Below are 17,207 nucleotides of genomic sequence, written 5' to 3'. Positions count from 1 at the left end.
GAGACCTTATTCCCAAGTGATAGTGTTCAAAAAGGACGAGATGTCATTTGACTCAAACAGGTATTGAAGAACGCTTAGTAGAGTATACATTTTATAGGTTTCTGGGACACCCGGTTTAACTTAAGTCAGTTGCGTAGCGGAAAATATACCACAACTCCAATTATTTATTTTTTTTAAATATAAACATTTAAATGGTGGCTAAATGGTTAACTTGTTTTCATGACGGATTTATTCAAACATTAAATATTTAAAAACAGGTTAAAGGGGTCATGACATGGATATTTTTGTTATTTTAATATGCTCCTTGAAGATTCAATTATAATGTTATTAATGTTTTTTACACAGAAAACAAATATACGTGGAAAAACTATTATTTTCAACCTTCATTCTGACTCTGAAATGATCTGTTTTTAAGGGGTGGCTCCTTTGAGGCTTGTCAATAAAAGATCACTGTTATGTAAGTAACATAACAGTGCATGTAAGTAACATAACATAACTCCGCTGCGCGTCGGACGGTTCACGCCTCGCCGTCGTCCATTAAAACCTGATAATGGACACCTCGTCGGGCATTAACCCTCTTATACCATGGTCACTTGCCAAATAACACATTTTTAAAACATTAGTTTATATTTTAATTAGTTTTACAATCGAAATCTAAAGTTACAAGTTACAAACAATAACTTGGTTTCCTTGGTTACGCCTGACGGTTTATTTAGGTGTACATTATCACTTTTTAACTCACTGCCCAGACTCATCAACACTCATTATCACATTCACCTGTGTCTTATTATCTTGTTTAGTTCACCCCATATAAGCCTGGTTCATCCCATCACTCACTGCGAAGTTTTGTTTGTGTCTAACTGCATTTCTGAGCATTCTCCCTGGTTTCATGTCTCTTGGTCTTTTGGATTTATTGCCCTGTTCCCTGGATTACTCTTTGCCTTTGACCCCTGTTTGTTTGTTTGTTTGTTTGTTTGTTTGTTTTTACGGACTGCTTGCCTGTGTATGACCTATTGCCTGTACTTTGGATTACGCCTTTGGATTGCCCTTAAATAAAGCTGCATTTGGATCTCACCTTCGAGTCTCTGAGCGGTTCATGACAAAACTTCGCCAACATGGATCCAGCAGTGAGACTTATGCATCTCAGCCAAGGTGACCGCCCTATTGAGAGGTATGTGGAGGAGTTTTGTGAGCTCTGCCAGGAGGTGGACTTTAATGAGGGTGTCTTAAAGGACATGTTCCGCTATGGGCTTATGGACATTCTAGATTACCTCATGCCTGATAACACCCCTCAATGGACCTTAAGACAATATATTGACATCACCCTTTGAATAAGTGGCGTGTTCTTTACTGTGGGCGTTGTGGATGAGGGGTCCCACAATCTCACAGCATCCTCTCAGCCTGAGCTTCTCCACGTCAGCCCTGCCGAGCCTGCGCTCCACGTCAGCCCTGCCATGCCTGAGCTACTTCACGTCATGCCCACTCTAGTGTTGGCAAATCCAGCTCACCAGCGTAGTCATATCAGAGCCTCATCCCATCATGGCCGCTGCCGAGCCAGAGACTGTTCATGTCACACCTGCCAAGTCTGAGTCTCTTCACGTCATGCCTGCCAAGTCTGCCGCCGAGCCAGTGTCTCCGTACAAGATGGCCGTCACCGAGCCAGTGTCTCCGCCGAGCCAGTGTCTCCGGACAAGATGGCCGCCGACACACCTGAACCTGAGCTCTCAGCAGAGATGGCCGCCGACATGCCTGAACCTGAGCCCTCAGCAGAGATGGCCGCCGACACACCTGAACCTGAGCTCTCAGCAGAGATGGCCGCCGACACGCCTGAACCTGAGCCCTCAGCAGAGATGGCCGCCGACATGCCTGAACCTGAGCCCTCAGCAGAGATGGCCGCCGACACGCCTGAACCTGAGCCCTCAGCAGTGATGGCCGCCGACACGCCTGAACCTGAGCCCTCAGCAGAGATGGCCGCCGACACGCCTGAACCTGAGCTCTCAGCAGAGATGGCCGCCGACACACCTGAACCTGAGCTCTCAGCAGAGATGGCCGCCGACACGCCTGAACCTGAGCCCTCAGCAGAGATGGCCGCCGACACGCCTGAACCTGAGCCCTCAGCAGAGATGGCCGCCGACACGCCTGAACCTGAGCCCTCAGCAGAGATGGCCGCCGACACGCCTGAACCTGAGCCCTCAGCAGAGATGGCCGCCGACACGCCTGAACCTGAGCCCTCAGCAGAGATGGCCGCCGACACACCTGAACCTGAGCTCTCAGCAGAGATGGCCGCCGACATGCCTGAACCTGAGCTCTCAGCAGAGATGGCCGCCGACACACCTGAACCTGAGCTCTCAGCAGAGATGGCCGCCGACATGCCTGAACCTGAGCCCTCAGCAGAGATGGCCGCCGACACGCCTGAACCTGAGCTCTCAGCAGAGATGGCCGCCGACATGCCTGAACCTGAGCTCTCAGCAGAGATGGCCGCCGACATGCCTGAACCTGAGCTCTCAGCAGAGATGGCCGCCGACATGCCTGAACCTGAGCCCTCAGCAGAGATGGCCGCCGACACACCTGAACCTGAGCTCTCAGCAGAGATGGCCGCCGACATGCCTGAACCTGAGCCCTCAGCAGAGATGGCCGCCGACACGCCTGAACCTGAGCCCTCAGCAGAGATGGCCGCCGACACGCCTGAACCTGAGCTCTCAGCAGAGATGGCCGCCGACATGCCTGAACCTGAGCTCTCAGCAGAGATGGCCGCCGACATGCCTGAACCTGAGCTCTCAGCAGAGATGGCCGCCGACATGCCTGAACCTGAGCCCTCAGCAGAGATGGCCGCCGACACACCTGAACCTGAGCTCTCAGCAGAGATGGCCGCCGACATGCCTGAACCTGAGCCCTCAGCAGAGATGGCCGCCGACACGCCTGAACCTGAGCTCTCAGCAGAGATGGCCGCCGACACACCTGAACCTGAGCCCTCAGCAGAGATGGCCGCCGACACACCTGAACCTGAGCTCTCAGCAGAGATGGCCGCCGCCACAGTGTCTGTTCCTGGGCCGGTGTCTGTTCCTGTGCCATGGCCGCCTGAAGGGTCGTCTCCTCCCTGGCCGTCTGCACAGCCTGCTCCCTGGCCGCCTAAAGGGTCGTCTCCTCCCTGGCTGTCTGCACAGCCTGCTCCTCCCTGGCCGCCCGAAGGGTCGTCTCCTCCGCCTGCTCCACCCGAAGGGTCGCCTGCACCGCCTGCTTTGCCCTGGTCGCCTGCTCCGCCCTGGCCTCCCGTCTTGCCGCAGTCTCCAGGTCCTCTTCCGCTCCATGGGCCTGGCCCTCCATCCCGCCCCGGGGTCCGCCTCCGCTCCTCCTCCCTCCTGGACAATTTTTTTTAGAGCGTCTGGAAGCCGCTCCTTTGAGGGGGGGCTATGTAGCTGGAGTGCCCTTGAGAGCCACCAGAGGGCACTCCACACCAGACTATCATATTTCACTCACAAACTACATTTCCCAGAACTCACTGCCCAGACTCAACACTCATTATCACAGTCACCTGTGTCTTATCTTGTTTAGTTCACCCCATATAAGCCTGGTTCACCCCATCACTCATTGTGAAGTTTTGTATGTGTCTAACTGCATTTCTGAGCATTCTCCCTGGTTTCATGTCTCTTGTTTTTTTTGGATTTATTGCCCTGTTCCCTGGATTACTCTTTGCCTTTGACCCCTGCCTGTTTTGTTTGTTTGTTTTTACGGACTGCCTGCCTGTGTATGAACTATTGCCTGTACTTTGGATTAGGCCTTTGGATTGCCCTTAAATAAAGCTGCATTTGGATCTCACCTTCGAGTCTCTGAGTGGTTCATGACAATATGTGTAAACATGGATGGGGTAACAGAAGAAAATAAGGATATATTTTTACTTGGTAATTTTACTATTGATTGTTTTTTGAAAAACTGCTCATTAACAAAAAAGTTAAAATCAATGGCTGATGTTTGCACGCACACAGATGATTACTCAACTAGCAAGAATTGGTATGAATGTCAACAATGTTAGTACTTCTAGTTGTGTTGACCTTATACTGCATTTACTAACATTCAGGAACTGTCTTCATAGGGAGTATCAGTGTCGTGCCTAGTTTTGGTTTTGTTTCATGTTGTTTTCAAAGTTTAGTTTCTTGTCTGTCATGGTCTCTTCTAGTCATGTGTCATATGATCTCATTGGTTCAGTGTTTGATCATTCCTTTCTGGTGTGTCTTTTTTAGTCATTAGTGATTGTGTAGCTACACTTGACACTTAAATGAATGCAATAAGAATTCACTGAACAACATTTGCTGTAACAAAAATAAAAAACCCTAATATACACAACTGATTAGAAAAAAATAAGAAACAGTAATTTCAAGGAAAAAACATCAAATATGAAGTGTCACACAGAATACTGGGAATGGCAATTTATGTTTTTGTCAAATTATACAATGACTTGTTTTTCAGTTCAATAAACTGTACAATGTTGTATTTACTGTAAAATTACATTAAACGTAAGGTTAGATATTACAGTTATTCACTATATAGCAAGGAAACTATTCCTATAACTATGTGACAATCCCTGGATGTTCAATCCCTAACTCGCTTTCTTGAAGAACCGCACCAGCCCCAGTAGCAGAAGAATCCACTTCTAACTCGAAGTCCGGCGCTGAGAGACTAGGGGCGTTACACAACAAAACCTTAGCTGCTCGAAAAGCTTCCTCACAAGCAGGAGACCACACAAAAACTTGAGTTATGCTGAGAAGATCTGTTAATGGTGATACAACACTGGCAAAGTTATGACAGAATCCTCTGTAATATCCTGCCATACCCAAAAATCTACGCAACTCCCTTTTATTCACTGACATTCCATAACAGATCTTCGCTTCAACTGGACATACTTGTCCCTGACCTACCCTTCTCCCTAGTTACACCACTGTTGCCTTAGCGAACTCACATTTGGCTAAGATTAAAGTCAGAGAAGCATCAACAAAACGTGAAAACACATCATTTAAAGATTCTCTTCCCAACTGGAAGAATATATTACAATATCGTCTAAATAAGCTTCACATTTCTCAACTCCATTTAAAACAATGCATTGGAATGTTGATGGTGCGTTGCGCATTCTGAACACCATAACAGAATACTTCATGAAACCTCCGATGCCCGAGAAGTAAGGGGAACTTGCCAGTATCCCTTCAGGAGATCTAATTTCGTTACAAACTTTGCAGGTCCAACTCAGCCTATGCAGTCCTCCATACGTGGAAGTGAAAAGGAATCAGGTTTAGTCACTGCATTGACCTTGCGATAGCCAGTGCAGAAACTAACTGAGGAGTCAGCCTTAGGAACTAATAAAGAAGTGATACTTCAAACAAAGTTTCATTTGTGTCGAGCCTTCTCAGTGTTTTAAAAATAGTGATTTTTGATGCTTTCATAGTCGTGCCTCTAGCACTCCCATTCACAAGGCAATTTGACTGAAAACAAAAATACAGTCAAACTTAAAAGTGGCGCTTCCATTCTAATTAACAAAATTAACAAAAAGACCCTAGGTTGCATTTTGACGAGAGTTACCCTTTAATAAACCATAAACCCTAGACAGCGCTTCTGCAACGATATTCTTATTTAATGTAGTTGTCTTAGATGCAGGCAGCGCACCACTTTACTAAAAAAACTTTCTTATCACGTGCAAATTCCACAAAAGCTTGTCTCGCTGATTTAGTATAGTTACGAAACTTCTGTCTCTATGCTTCAGAAACAAGCTATAACCCACAAGACAGCAGCTTTCACTAAAGCATAATTCAGATAATCTTCAATGGGCAAAGCTGAACAGACTCTGTGTGCCTTACCTACCAAACTACACTGCATCATTAATGCCCACATATCCTTTGGCCATTTGAGTTTGGCAACAATTCATTCAAATGCAATAAAATAAGCATCAACCTCTGACTCTCGAAAAGGAGGCACAAGATTAATATGCTTACTAGGATCAAATGAAGTCACATCAGTAGGCATATAAGTTACCCTTTCTGCAGAGTGATTAGATGAAGGCATGGCAGTTCATGCATGCTCTCTTTCTTTCTCTTTATGCACCATCTCCAACTCACACAAATGTAACACTCTATTTTCTTGCTTTTGACGCTTTTTTCCCCGCAACGCATTAAATTGCTGTATATTGGGTTTAGAAAGAAATGCTTCAATGTCAAACTCCATATTTAACATTCATCACTGCTTTTTTCCTTTTAAGAACAGCAAGATTTTTAGGAATAATTGCTACCCACCGAAAAAACAGACAACGGTACACTCATTAGACATTTGTAAAAAAAATAATAATTCTAAAATCACAAAAAAAAAAAAAAAAACACGAACGGACGAGCCTCATTTGTTATGAATTAATTGAATCCTTACTCAAAGAGGATGAAATTATCATAACGATTAACAGGGATCATACTAAAAAGATCCCTGAGTCCCCGCTCTCACTCCCAAAATACTTGAGATATTAAGTCGTTATTTCGACATAATATCTTGTTATTTCGACATAAATATCTCGTTATTTTTGACATAATATCTCGTTATTTCGACATAAGTTGTTATTTCTACATAATATCTCGTTATTTCGACATAAATATCTCGTTATTTTGACATATCTTGTTATTTCGACATAAATATCTCGTTATTTCGACATAATATCTTGTTATTTTGACATAATAAGTCGTTTCTAATCTAAAGATTATCTGATGGAGTTTTGGTTCCTGTTGCCTTGGCTTTTGGCTTGCTTAGTTGGGGACATTTAATATTCAACGGCTATGATCTGCCTTACTTAAGGTGGACAATGTGTCACGGTTCATGAATTCGCTGTCTCTCTCTCGTCTAACGTGCTGTTGTGTGTTTGTGTGTGTGTCTGTGGGCGTGGTCACTAATCATTAGTGATCAGTAGCGCCAGCTGGTTTCAATTGTCTGTCCCTTTATAAGCTCAGTAACCGGTGTCTCATGTTGTCAGATCGTTGTGGTTGTTCCTGGTGTGTTCCCGTGCTTGTTCCTGTGTTCCCCGTGCTGTTTGGATCTTCCTGTCTTCGTCGTGTTCTCCTGGATTTCTGCACTCTTCACGGATTCATCTTGCACTCACGAGGGATTACCACTGGATCACCGCACCAGCACCTGTTGCCCACCGAGGTCCCTGCGTCACCACACCATCAGCGTTTGTGTCTGCCCACCTGTCCCGCTGTGTTGGCGATCGTCTTTGTGCTGTGTTTCTGACCCACTGAGTGTTTTCAATAAAGAGCGTTGTTGCATATACATCCTGTCTGTCATCCGTTACACAATGACGCAATTTTCTTCTAGAAACAAACTTTGTAGTATTATTTTCATGTTATCACTGTGAAGCTGCTTTGATACAATCTGTATTGTAAAAAGCACTGTATAAATAAAGGTGACTTGACTTGACTAGTCTTATAGGCTAACAGGACAATTGCATATTTTCCACAATAGTATTTTCAAGCGTCCTCTGTACTTGCGTTCTTGAGTATTGGAACTGAACTTCGGCAGTTGATAACGGCGTTGAACAAGAAGCAAGGACGTAAGATCGCATAAAAACGCTTATTGAGAAACGGCCTGCAAGAGAGCTCAAACCACTTATGCCCACTTTTGCTGTATTACAGACGATGCTGAGGCGCACGGGAGCGGCGTGGAGATCCGACCTTCTGCATAAATCTTAGGCTGAATCTGAAATCGCCCCCTATTCAGCCATTTGTGTTGTCCGAAACCATAGTGGATGTTCTTGAATGCAGCCTACTTATTCAACCCCGCATTGCACCACAATAATGAGTAGCCTAATAATGATGTAGCCTATACGTTCAATGGCTGTCCGAATTCGCTCATTCGTTTTTACTTGTTTCACTCTCATATTTTAGATTTGATGAACTGCTGTGTGTTACAGCAATTTAATATTACTCACTACTTCAGTCTGTTTCTCTCCAATAATATTAATGTAATATTCAATACTTTCCCAATTTTATTCATTATTTCCTGTCCCCCTTTCCTCTTGAAATCCTCAAGTAAAATTCGTCTTTACACACTGTAGTGGCTTTCCTTTAATCCAGGAAACGGATGTAAGATATTCTTCACTCATAGTTTGGAATTAACAAATAAACAACGTCCACACAGCAATATCCTTTTCAATGCTTTGTTGTCCATTTGATGAAAAATATAAATTGTTTTTAAAACAAGCACACCTGTCCCTCCTGATAACATCTGTTAAACTGATATGTGTAACATAATATTAAATAACATGAACAGGTACCTACACCTACACCACTGGTGCACACCGCCATCTAGTGGTTGAACAATCATTACATTCGTCTCCTGCACACTCAATATTTCAGCATGTTGCATCATTTGCAGATAGCACACGTCATCTTTTAGAAAAAAAAACATTTGTTTTTTGCAAACATTTTAAGGACATTTAAAATCTAAATGTATATTTGTGCCAGGAAGAGTCTCAGACATATTGGAGATGGGTAAATGCTCAAAGAAATACATCTTCCAGATGAAAATAAGCTCATCTTCAGGGGTTGGATGCCTTAATATTAACTGCAATGTTTTATTAATTCTTTGTCTCAATTCAAGTTTTTTTTTATGATCCCACCAAAATACATTTTGCTCCCCAATGTTTTTCTATAAATATCTAGGTTTATACTATGTAATATCTCCACTCAGTCACTTATGAAATGCAGATGATGGGTGAAATGCAGGAAAAAGTGGTCAGAGCAAACCTGACTTCCTGTGCTTGACGTGGTTGAATTTTTCCTCTCTTTGCTGTACAAGAGTTCATCACTGTCTCGAGGGACCCGGGTTTCATTTTCAAGTGTTTATTTACAACTACAACATGATAATTCAGCTTTATCTCTGTAAGTATCTTTGAGTATTTTGAACAGCTTTTCATGTGCTTTATTCCTGTAACTTTATTTCATGTATTCAGTCAAATGTTTGGACACACTGCACTATATTAATTTCTCTTGATACATAAAAACTTGGTTGCATAATAATGATAAAGAATTAAAATATGTGTGACAGCGTTTTAAGAGGATACTTATAAATGAACATGATTATTTGATTTTTTTTATCTTGTAGATCTGCTCATATGGTGTGAAGCTGCAGAGACTTTAACAGATCAACTAACAGATTTGGGGCAAAATGTGACCATAAACTGTGATCTTGATGAAAAAGAGGTTTATTGGTTTTTACTAAAACTTCAAGATTCTGCGGTTTTGATAATGCGCACTTTTCCAAACTCATCTCCGTTTTACTTCAATAAAAGATCCATCCACAAATATTCAGTGGACTCTAAACATCATCTGTTCATAAATAATGTCACTATTGATGAGTTAGGAGTTTATTACTGCATGGGCACAGACTCAGATCCAAAATTCAGCAATCCCACTAGACTACACATCATTGGTGAGTACACTTTTAGTCATATTGTTCTATACAGTGATTATTTAGAGATTATTAACCATCTTAATTCATTATTTACAGAACCAACTCCAGTAACCGAGTGCCAGAATCATACAGTCGTACAGTATATTCAGCAGAACCAGACGTCATGGCAGACTCTTACTCTCATATCTGCTCTGTTCAATGCTGTTTTGGTCGTTGTGGTTATAGGTGAGTTTTCATCAGTGTAAGTAAAATTACACCAATAATTTCACCGATACCGATAAAACTGATAATTATTTCCTGTCATGGCTGATAACCGATAAATGGCCCTCATTAAAATTCCACTATATTTAAATTTCAATCATTTTTATATTTAAAAGTGAATGTAGGCATCTCAACATTATAATGTACAGTATGAAAAATGGATATTCATTTTGAGATTTGCTATAGATCACTTTTGACAGTGAACATAAATTACAAGTGTTTTTAAAGATTAACTATGAACTGCTCCGAGACACGAAGGTAGAGGATCCAAACGCAGCTTTATTAAGGGGCAATCCAGACACGTATCCAATAAACAGGCAATGGGTCAAAACACAGGTAGACAGTCCAAACAAAACAAAACAAAACAAAACAAAAACAAGACAGGCAGGGGTCAGAGGCAAGAAAACCAGGAAAACCAGGAAAACGCTCAGAGTTGCAGTGTACACTAAACAAGACTTTGCGGTGAGTGAATGAATGAACATGGTATAATTAGACTGAGACTAACAGGATGATGAGACACAGGTGAATGCAATCAGTGAATGAGGTACAGGTGAATGTGATCAGTGATAAGTGATGATGAGTCCGGGCAGTGAGTATGGGAAATGTAGTATGTGAGTGATAATAATCTTATGTGGAGTGCCCTCTGGTGGCTCTCAAGGGCACTCCAGCTGGTGACCGTTACATTAACGTTAAGTGAGAGCTGGATGATGGCTTAAATAAATATAGAGGAAATAAGCAAGCACATTAAAAATATCAACAGATATGATACATTATATCGCTAAAATCAGCCAATACAGTGTAGGGGTTGCATCTGTGAAAAGATAATAATGCTGTAAGTGTTTAATTGTTTAAACATACTGTACATTATTTCATTGTATTTCATTTATTTTATTCCATTCTCAGGACTTTTGAAGGTTTGTGCTGTTAGAAGGTCTGCAGAACAACATCTTCATAATACTGATGTACAGCCGACACCAGATTTACAACAGCATCTAGATCCAAATCAATTACAGGTACATTATGTGATGTATCCATCCATCCATCCATCCATCCATCCATCCATCCATCCATCCATCCATCCATCCATCCATCTAACACTCTTTTCCTCTTTGTTCTTTCAGCATGCTGAGGTGGACAGTTCCATGCTATGTACAAATATTCATCCCGTTCCAGTCGATAGCACCTATGTTACATTACAGCTGCCAAAATAATACACACAAGCGTACAGCTGACCGCATACTTACTTCATAGCGGTAGATCAAGCACAGAACAAATAACTGAAGCTCTGGTGTTGTCCAAGTGCACATGATAAGTGTGCCGTGTGGTTTGGTCTTCTTCAGAAGTGTTGCATCTAGACAAGTGGTCTGCACTTTAACCCAGAGAAGAGTTTTTCCAAGAGTTTAGATGTTAACATTTGTGTAGGCTATCGGTGTTCTCAACAAGTGTGTAATATTTGATGATATGCTATATATGCTAATGCTAATATGCTAATATTTCACAGCAACCTGAAAGCCATAAATATTTCAGCTAATATGCCATGTTCAACCATGTTTCTTATTGAATTAAAGTGTCATGCAATCCCCTGATTTCTGTATCATTTCTGGAGTTATCTTCACACTTCTGCAAAATGCTGTAAAATATAAGTGTGACAGTTTGCAGAAAGTAACGTGTAGGACGTGACAGCCACAAAATGTCTAGATAAGGTGAGTTGAATAAGCTGGAACTGTGGCAGACAAATACAACATCACCAAAAACAACACTAAGCTACCAACTAATATTGATAGTTGTTCTGTTTTAAAACAAGCACAGTGCTTCTATAGCTTTAATTCAGCAATATAAAATTTCAGTTTAAAGGCCCACTGAAGTGCCTTGAAATGCACAGCATTTATTCAATGTGTTGATGTCATTTCCACTGAAACAGGAAGACAGGGCGGGAGATATTGAACAGCTCCTCCCCTTTTTTAAAATGGCCAATAGCGTTTAGTTTATATCACAGTTCGGCCACAGAGCTGAGGCACGTTCAAGTTCAAAACGGTGCGCAACGTTTTGCCACGGTTTCCGGGTTGAACGTCATGTTTCCTGGAAACGCCGTGCACCGATGTGCAACGGGGTTTGAGATACGTTTTCTCTTGTTTGGTGGGTGTGTCAGAACTGCAGTCCAATCAGCAGCAACATGTATATAAAGCACGCGGTATTAAAGTGAACTCGCACAATGGGTTCAAGGAAAGTAATTTACAAATGTGTTCGATGCAGCTCGGTATACGCAACAACTGAGGATATTAGAAGACATGTTTGTCGTAAGTTTTGTTGTAAAAATATAGGATATCAACATGATGTAGTTGTTTATATTTTTAGCTTCATTGCAAGTGTATGACATAGAAATAAACAATGGTAATTAAGTGCTTTTCCTAAAAATGAGAAAGAAAATACAGGGTATTAAAACAGTATGAACTACAAATAAAGTCAGTGTGAGGCTAAATAGATGTGTTTTAGTCTGAATTAGGTAAGATGTGTGCTTCCATTTCAGTTTCAGCAATCCCTTCACTCGATTGGGATGTTCTCTTTTGTTCTGGGCGGCAAGTGCAGTAACTGTAACATCGGGCATATTTAAACAGTATTAAACACATGTTTATACCGACTTCATCAGGCTCCGAAAATTCTTCCCAAAGAACACAAAGAATGGCCTTCTCAGCTGCCATAGTTGCAACTCTTGCGTCATCAGAACAGTGTGTTCAACGCATCACCGTTTCTGTTTAAAAAACGTTGTGCAACGTTTTGTCGGGGCTGAACGCAGCCCTGTTGAGCTCAGTAAAGACGCAGTTTCCTCCTTAACCGTTTCTCCTCCTAATCTCCTCCATATCACTTTAAAATATATCATTCTGTGCAGAATTCAAATGGATAAATAAAAAATAAGATCAAGCACGGAACAAACTGAAGCTCTAGTGTTGTAGTGCACATGATAATAGGTGTGCCGTGTGGTTTGGTCAAGAAAAAGTGTTGCATCCAGACAAGTGGTCTGCACTTTAACCCAGTGAAGAGGTTTTCCTCTTTCTCTTCTGTGATGTTAACATTTGCGTAGGCTATCGGTGTTCTCAACAAGTGTGTGATATTTTATGATATGCTAAGTGTTATATATTTCACAGTAACCTGAAAGCCATAAATATTTCAGCTAATATGCCATGTTCAACCATGTTTCTTATTGGTGTCATGCAATCCCCTGATTTCTGTATCATTTCTGGAGTTATCTTCACTCTTTAAAATAGAGGTGTGACAATTTGCAGAAAGGAACATGACAGCCACAAAATGTCTAGATCTAAGGTGAGCTGAATAAGCTGGAACTGTGGCAGACAAATACAACAACACCAAAAACAACACTAAGAATATTTGCCCGAACAAGAATCTGCTACCAACTATTATTAATAGTTTTTCTGAAGATCCTGTGAGTTCCCACTGAAGTTCCCACTGTGAGAGGCCCACTGAAGTTCCTTTGAAATGCACAGCATTATTCAATGTGTTGATGTCATTTCCACTGAAACAGGAAGACAGGGCGGGAAATATTGAACAGCTCCTCCCCTTTAGTGTTTAGTTTATTTCACAGCTCAGCCAGAGATGTTGACCACAGTAAAGACACAGTTTCTTTTTAATCTCTAACCGTTTCTCCTCCAAATCCCCTCCATATCACTTTATAATATAGCATTCTGTGCAGAATACATATGAGTCCGATACGTTTTCTGTTCTGCGGCGATTTGCACATAAGATCCACTCTGTGTTGTCATGACTCTAGACTGGAGAAGACTGTGTGCACTGTGGCGGTTTGTGTGACATTAACATGAAACCAGATTTCATTCGGCTGAATCGTTCCCCATCCCCTATATAGTGCACTATGTGCCATTCACCTTGTAGAAAATAGCGAATGTGTGAACAAGTGATTGAATTCAGCCGCAGCTTTTTATAATGAAGGGGGCGGGGCTTCAGATTCTAGAGAGCATTTGATTGGACAGAAAATCTGATGAGAGGCTGAAAAGAGTGATGTCATCAAAATCACCGATCCATAGTCGGTGTTTTGAATGCTTTGAATGCTTATATATAATCTTCTCAATGTGAATTTCGTCATTGTTTTGGAGCACACTAGCTTAAACAGTAAGGCTAACATATTCATACTAAAAGATCAATCAAAATGGACAATTCTTGTTTTTTTTGTTTTGTAATATTGCAGTTTTTATTATAATTTGTTTATCTGTTCATGATTATTTATCTCTATGATGACGTTTTCTAGTGCGAGGGCAGGACAACCTGTCACTCACATGAGATCTACCAAAAGCAAACCACAACCATCCAACAATCCAATCAATTCTCCATGGACAAAATCAAGTCATTAGCAATCTCAATAGTAATCACGCCACCGCCCTTGTTCCGTTCCCACGGCTCTTGGCCCCGTCCTTCTTGCCACAGTCGAATTCTACAAAGCCCCTCCTTCCAAAAAGCATATTGTGCTCTGATTGGCCAGCTGACCTAGTGCATTGTGATTTCCCGAGAGTGCGTTGGAAATGTAACGCCCCTTACTACAATTGCCAGCTTCAGCTTCCAAAGCAATTCTAAAGACTTTTTTTTTACCATAAGGACTAAAGACAGTTTTACCATATCAGTTCGAGCCCGGGTCGGATTCTGAAAATCCTGGGGCCTCATGTACAAAGACTTGCATTGAATTCATACTAAAACATTGTGTACAGACAAAGCTGTAAATGTGCGTACGCACAAAAAAAACAAACAGATGTATGAATCTCTGCGTACGAAGGATCCCACGCATATTCTCTTTGTACATCCCAATTAACGTAAATTGAGCGCACATGCACGAGCACAACGCCCCACCCAGTCTCCTCCCTTAATTAAATCAATTGAAATATTGTAATGAGTCAATTTTGGCAAAAGAAATCAGTAAGAAAATGGCTAAAGCAAGCGGCAAGAAACGAAACTTTACAGAAAGTGAATTGGAGGTGCTACTATCGGAGGTAGAAACGAGAAAAAATATTTTATTTGGAACTTTGTCCTCCGGAATTTATAACAAAAGGAAAAAATATGAGCGGGAGAGTTTGGCTGATGCCATCAATGCGGTATTATTATTATTATTATTATATATATGATTTTATATATATATATATATATATATATATATATATATATATTATATTATTATATATTAAATATATTATTATATATTATATATATTATATATTATATTATATATTATTATATATTATATTATTTATTTTATATTAATTCATATTTAATATTTTTATTAATATTATATTATATTATATTATATTTTATATTATTTTATTTTATATTTTATTTTATTTTATTTATAGACTGAGCATTGTATCAATTTGCATATGCTTTTATATGTTCTTACTTAATTGCATAAATATTCCCATAAGGCTCGTGTGACAATATATGTCAATTATTTTATAAATTGCAAATTAATAGCAATGCTTCCCACAGGTGGTGGTGCGATAGACTTGTAGAACAATTCGTTGTGTAATGTTTGCAACTTCACTTCATTGCCTAAGAGTCGGACAAAAACAATGGGAAATGTACGTACGCCAGACATGAAATTGGCGTGGAGGAACGCACATTCTCGCGTTAATTTCACTGTTAGTACATCCGACCGTGAGCGTGAAAGCTGGCGTACGCAAAGTTTTTGTGCGTACGCAAGAATGATACATGAGGCCCCAGATGACCAAGCCGGTCGATCGGAACCTGATACTCGTATATATAGGATACTATGTTTGTAAACATAAATCCATATCTGCACTTTTGATCATAAGAATAACAAACAATATGGTTACTCTACACTGAACAAAAAATAATCAAGGAACTGTGCGGCCGTACCATGGGTGCAGCAGGCGTATTGATATGACGCAGCGCCTGCCGCCTGATAATAGGCTACCGAGCTGGGGACTATTATCAGGCGATGCGTCATATCATTACGCCTGCTGCACCCATGGTACTGCCGCACAGTTCCTTGATTATTACACCGGAATGAGAGTATAGTTCCTAGCCATATAGGCTTAGAAAATCGCAACTTTTCATTTTCCGTCGATCTTAGTACACGGTTTAAAGTCCGCGTGAACCGGAAGTTGCAAACGACTTTTCTCCAGTGTTGTGACGTATTTCCCAGTGAAACAGAATATTGAACAGAGGGCAGGGTTTTACTCTAGCGCTCCTCCTCTCTCCATCTCTGCTCATATCAGACTAACGGTTTGAGGGGAGTGGTTAAGCGTTTCCCAACCCAAGCCGTCAAACCTACATCATCAGCCATTCCAGACCGGAAGTAACTTTTCAGACTTTGATTAAAGATTACGACGGCAAACAATTTTTTTCTGTGTATTAACTTGCACGGATAAATTTTTCACCTCAAGACTAGTAATATGCACTAACAAAGTAAATAGGGTCAATTTTGATTTCAGTTGGACTTTAACTACAGAAGAGTCAAGTTTTAAAAAGGAAAAATATTGAAACTCGTTGGTCATTTTGAAAGAAATGCTACTGGGCTCATTAGAATCAATGATCTATGCTAATCTATGCTAAAAGTGGTATACCGTCAGACCCGGAGTTCGGCTGAATGGATTCTAAAACGGTAACTCTGGGGGAGTTGTAAAATGAGCATATTTCTGAAAAAAGTGGAGTATCCCTTTAATCTTTACATTATTTGTTAACCCATGGTATTTCTTCTTGTGGCCTCAGAAGACAAGCCAAAAGTTTCTTTAACACTTATTTAATCTTCATGTAAAGTATAAGAAAGATATTTGTTTAAATTTTATTTTGTGTTTGACTGTTAAAACTATGATTATTTGTTGTTTGCCTTAATGAATTGGGTCAATTAAAAATACAGTAGTTAAATTCAAACCTTTTTTTGAACTGGCCTTGATTTAAAAAAGGTTTTTTTTTTTTGCCGTGTCGTCCGGCCCTAGTCTCACCCTACAGCTTTTCTTGTTCAAGAAGCCGTTTCACTCAGATATACGTCACAATGGGGCAGAAAATACTATTGCAACTTCTGTTTCATGTCGACTTTGAAGTAACAGATCATGTCTTTTCAGGCACCCTGCTGCAGAGATGGTGGTGATAGATTTGAGTGGAAGATCGCCATCTAACTTCAGATATTTCATTGCCTTTTATTCAGCAAGAGTTTTGATATTAAAAGACAGAGCATGTCAAACTTGCTGTTACACAAAGTGATTTTAAAGAGGTCTATAATAGCTGGAAAGAGCTATCTGTTAACCTTATCTTTGTCCATATAATGGTGTAGTTTGGATATCTACCAGCAGAGGCTGCCAAAGCTTAAAAACCAAACCCTCATTAAAGGGACAGTTCACCCAAAATCATCATTTACTCAACCCTGTATGAGTTTCTTTCTAGAAGATAGTTTGAAGAATATGGGTTACCAGACAGTTGATGTAGCATTGACTTACATGTAAATTATGTAAATATCCCTTTAAGAGATTTGTGGCCATTAT

General features: G+C 40.8%; 1 protein-coding gene across 1 annotated transcript; it reads left to right on the top strand.

Annotated features, from left to right (window-relative positions):
- Positions 1-8,580: 8,580 nt before the first annotated feature.
- Positions 8,581-11,067, top strand: LOC307170299 (uncharacterized protein). The gene is made up of 5 exons (XM_079891385.1): positions 8,581-8,900; positions 9,124-9,450; positions 9,529-9,657; positions 10,597-10,706; positions 10,815-11,067. Exons 1-5 carry the CDS (start codon positions 8,879-8,881, stop codon positions 10,902-10,904), a joined length of 678 nt encoding a protein of 225 aa, XP_079747511.1. The 5' UTR covers positions 8,581-8,878; the 3' UTR covers positions 10,905-11,067.
- The last annotated feature ends 6,140 nt before the right edge of the window (positions 11,068-17,207 follow it).

This window comes from Squalius cephalus, assembly GCF_949319135.1.
Source record: "Squalius cephalus genome assembly, chromosome: 13".
Classification (NCBI taxonomy): Eukaryota; Metazoa; Chordata; class Actinopteri; order Cypriniformes; family Leuciscidae; genus Squalius; species Squalius cephalus.
This window is presented reverse-complemented; position numbering and strand designations above follow the sequence as displayed.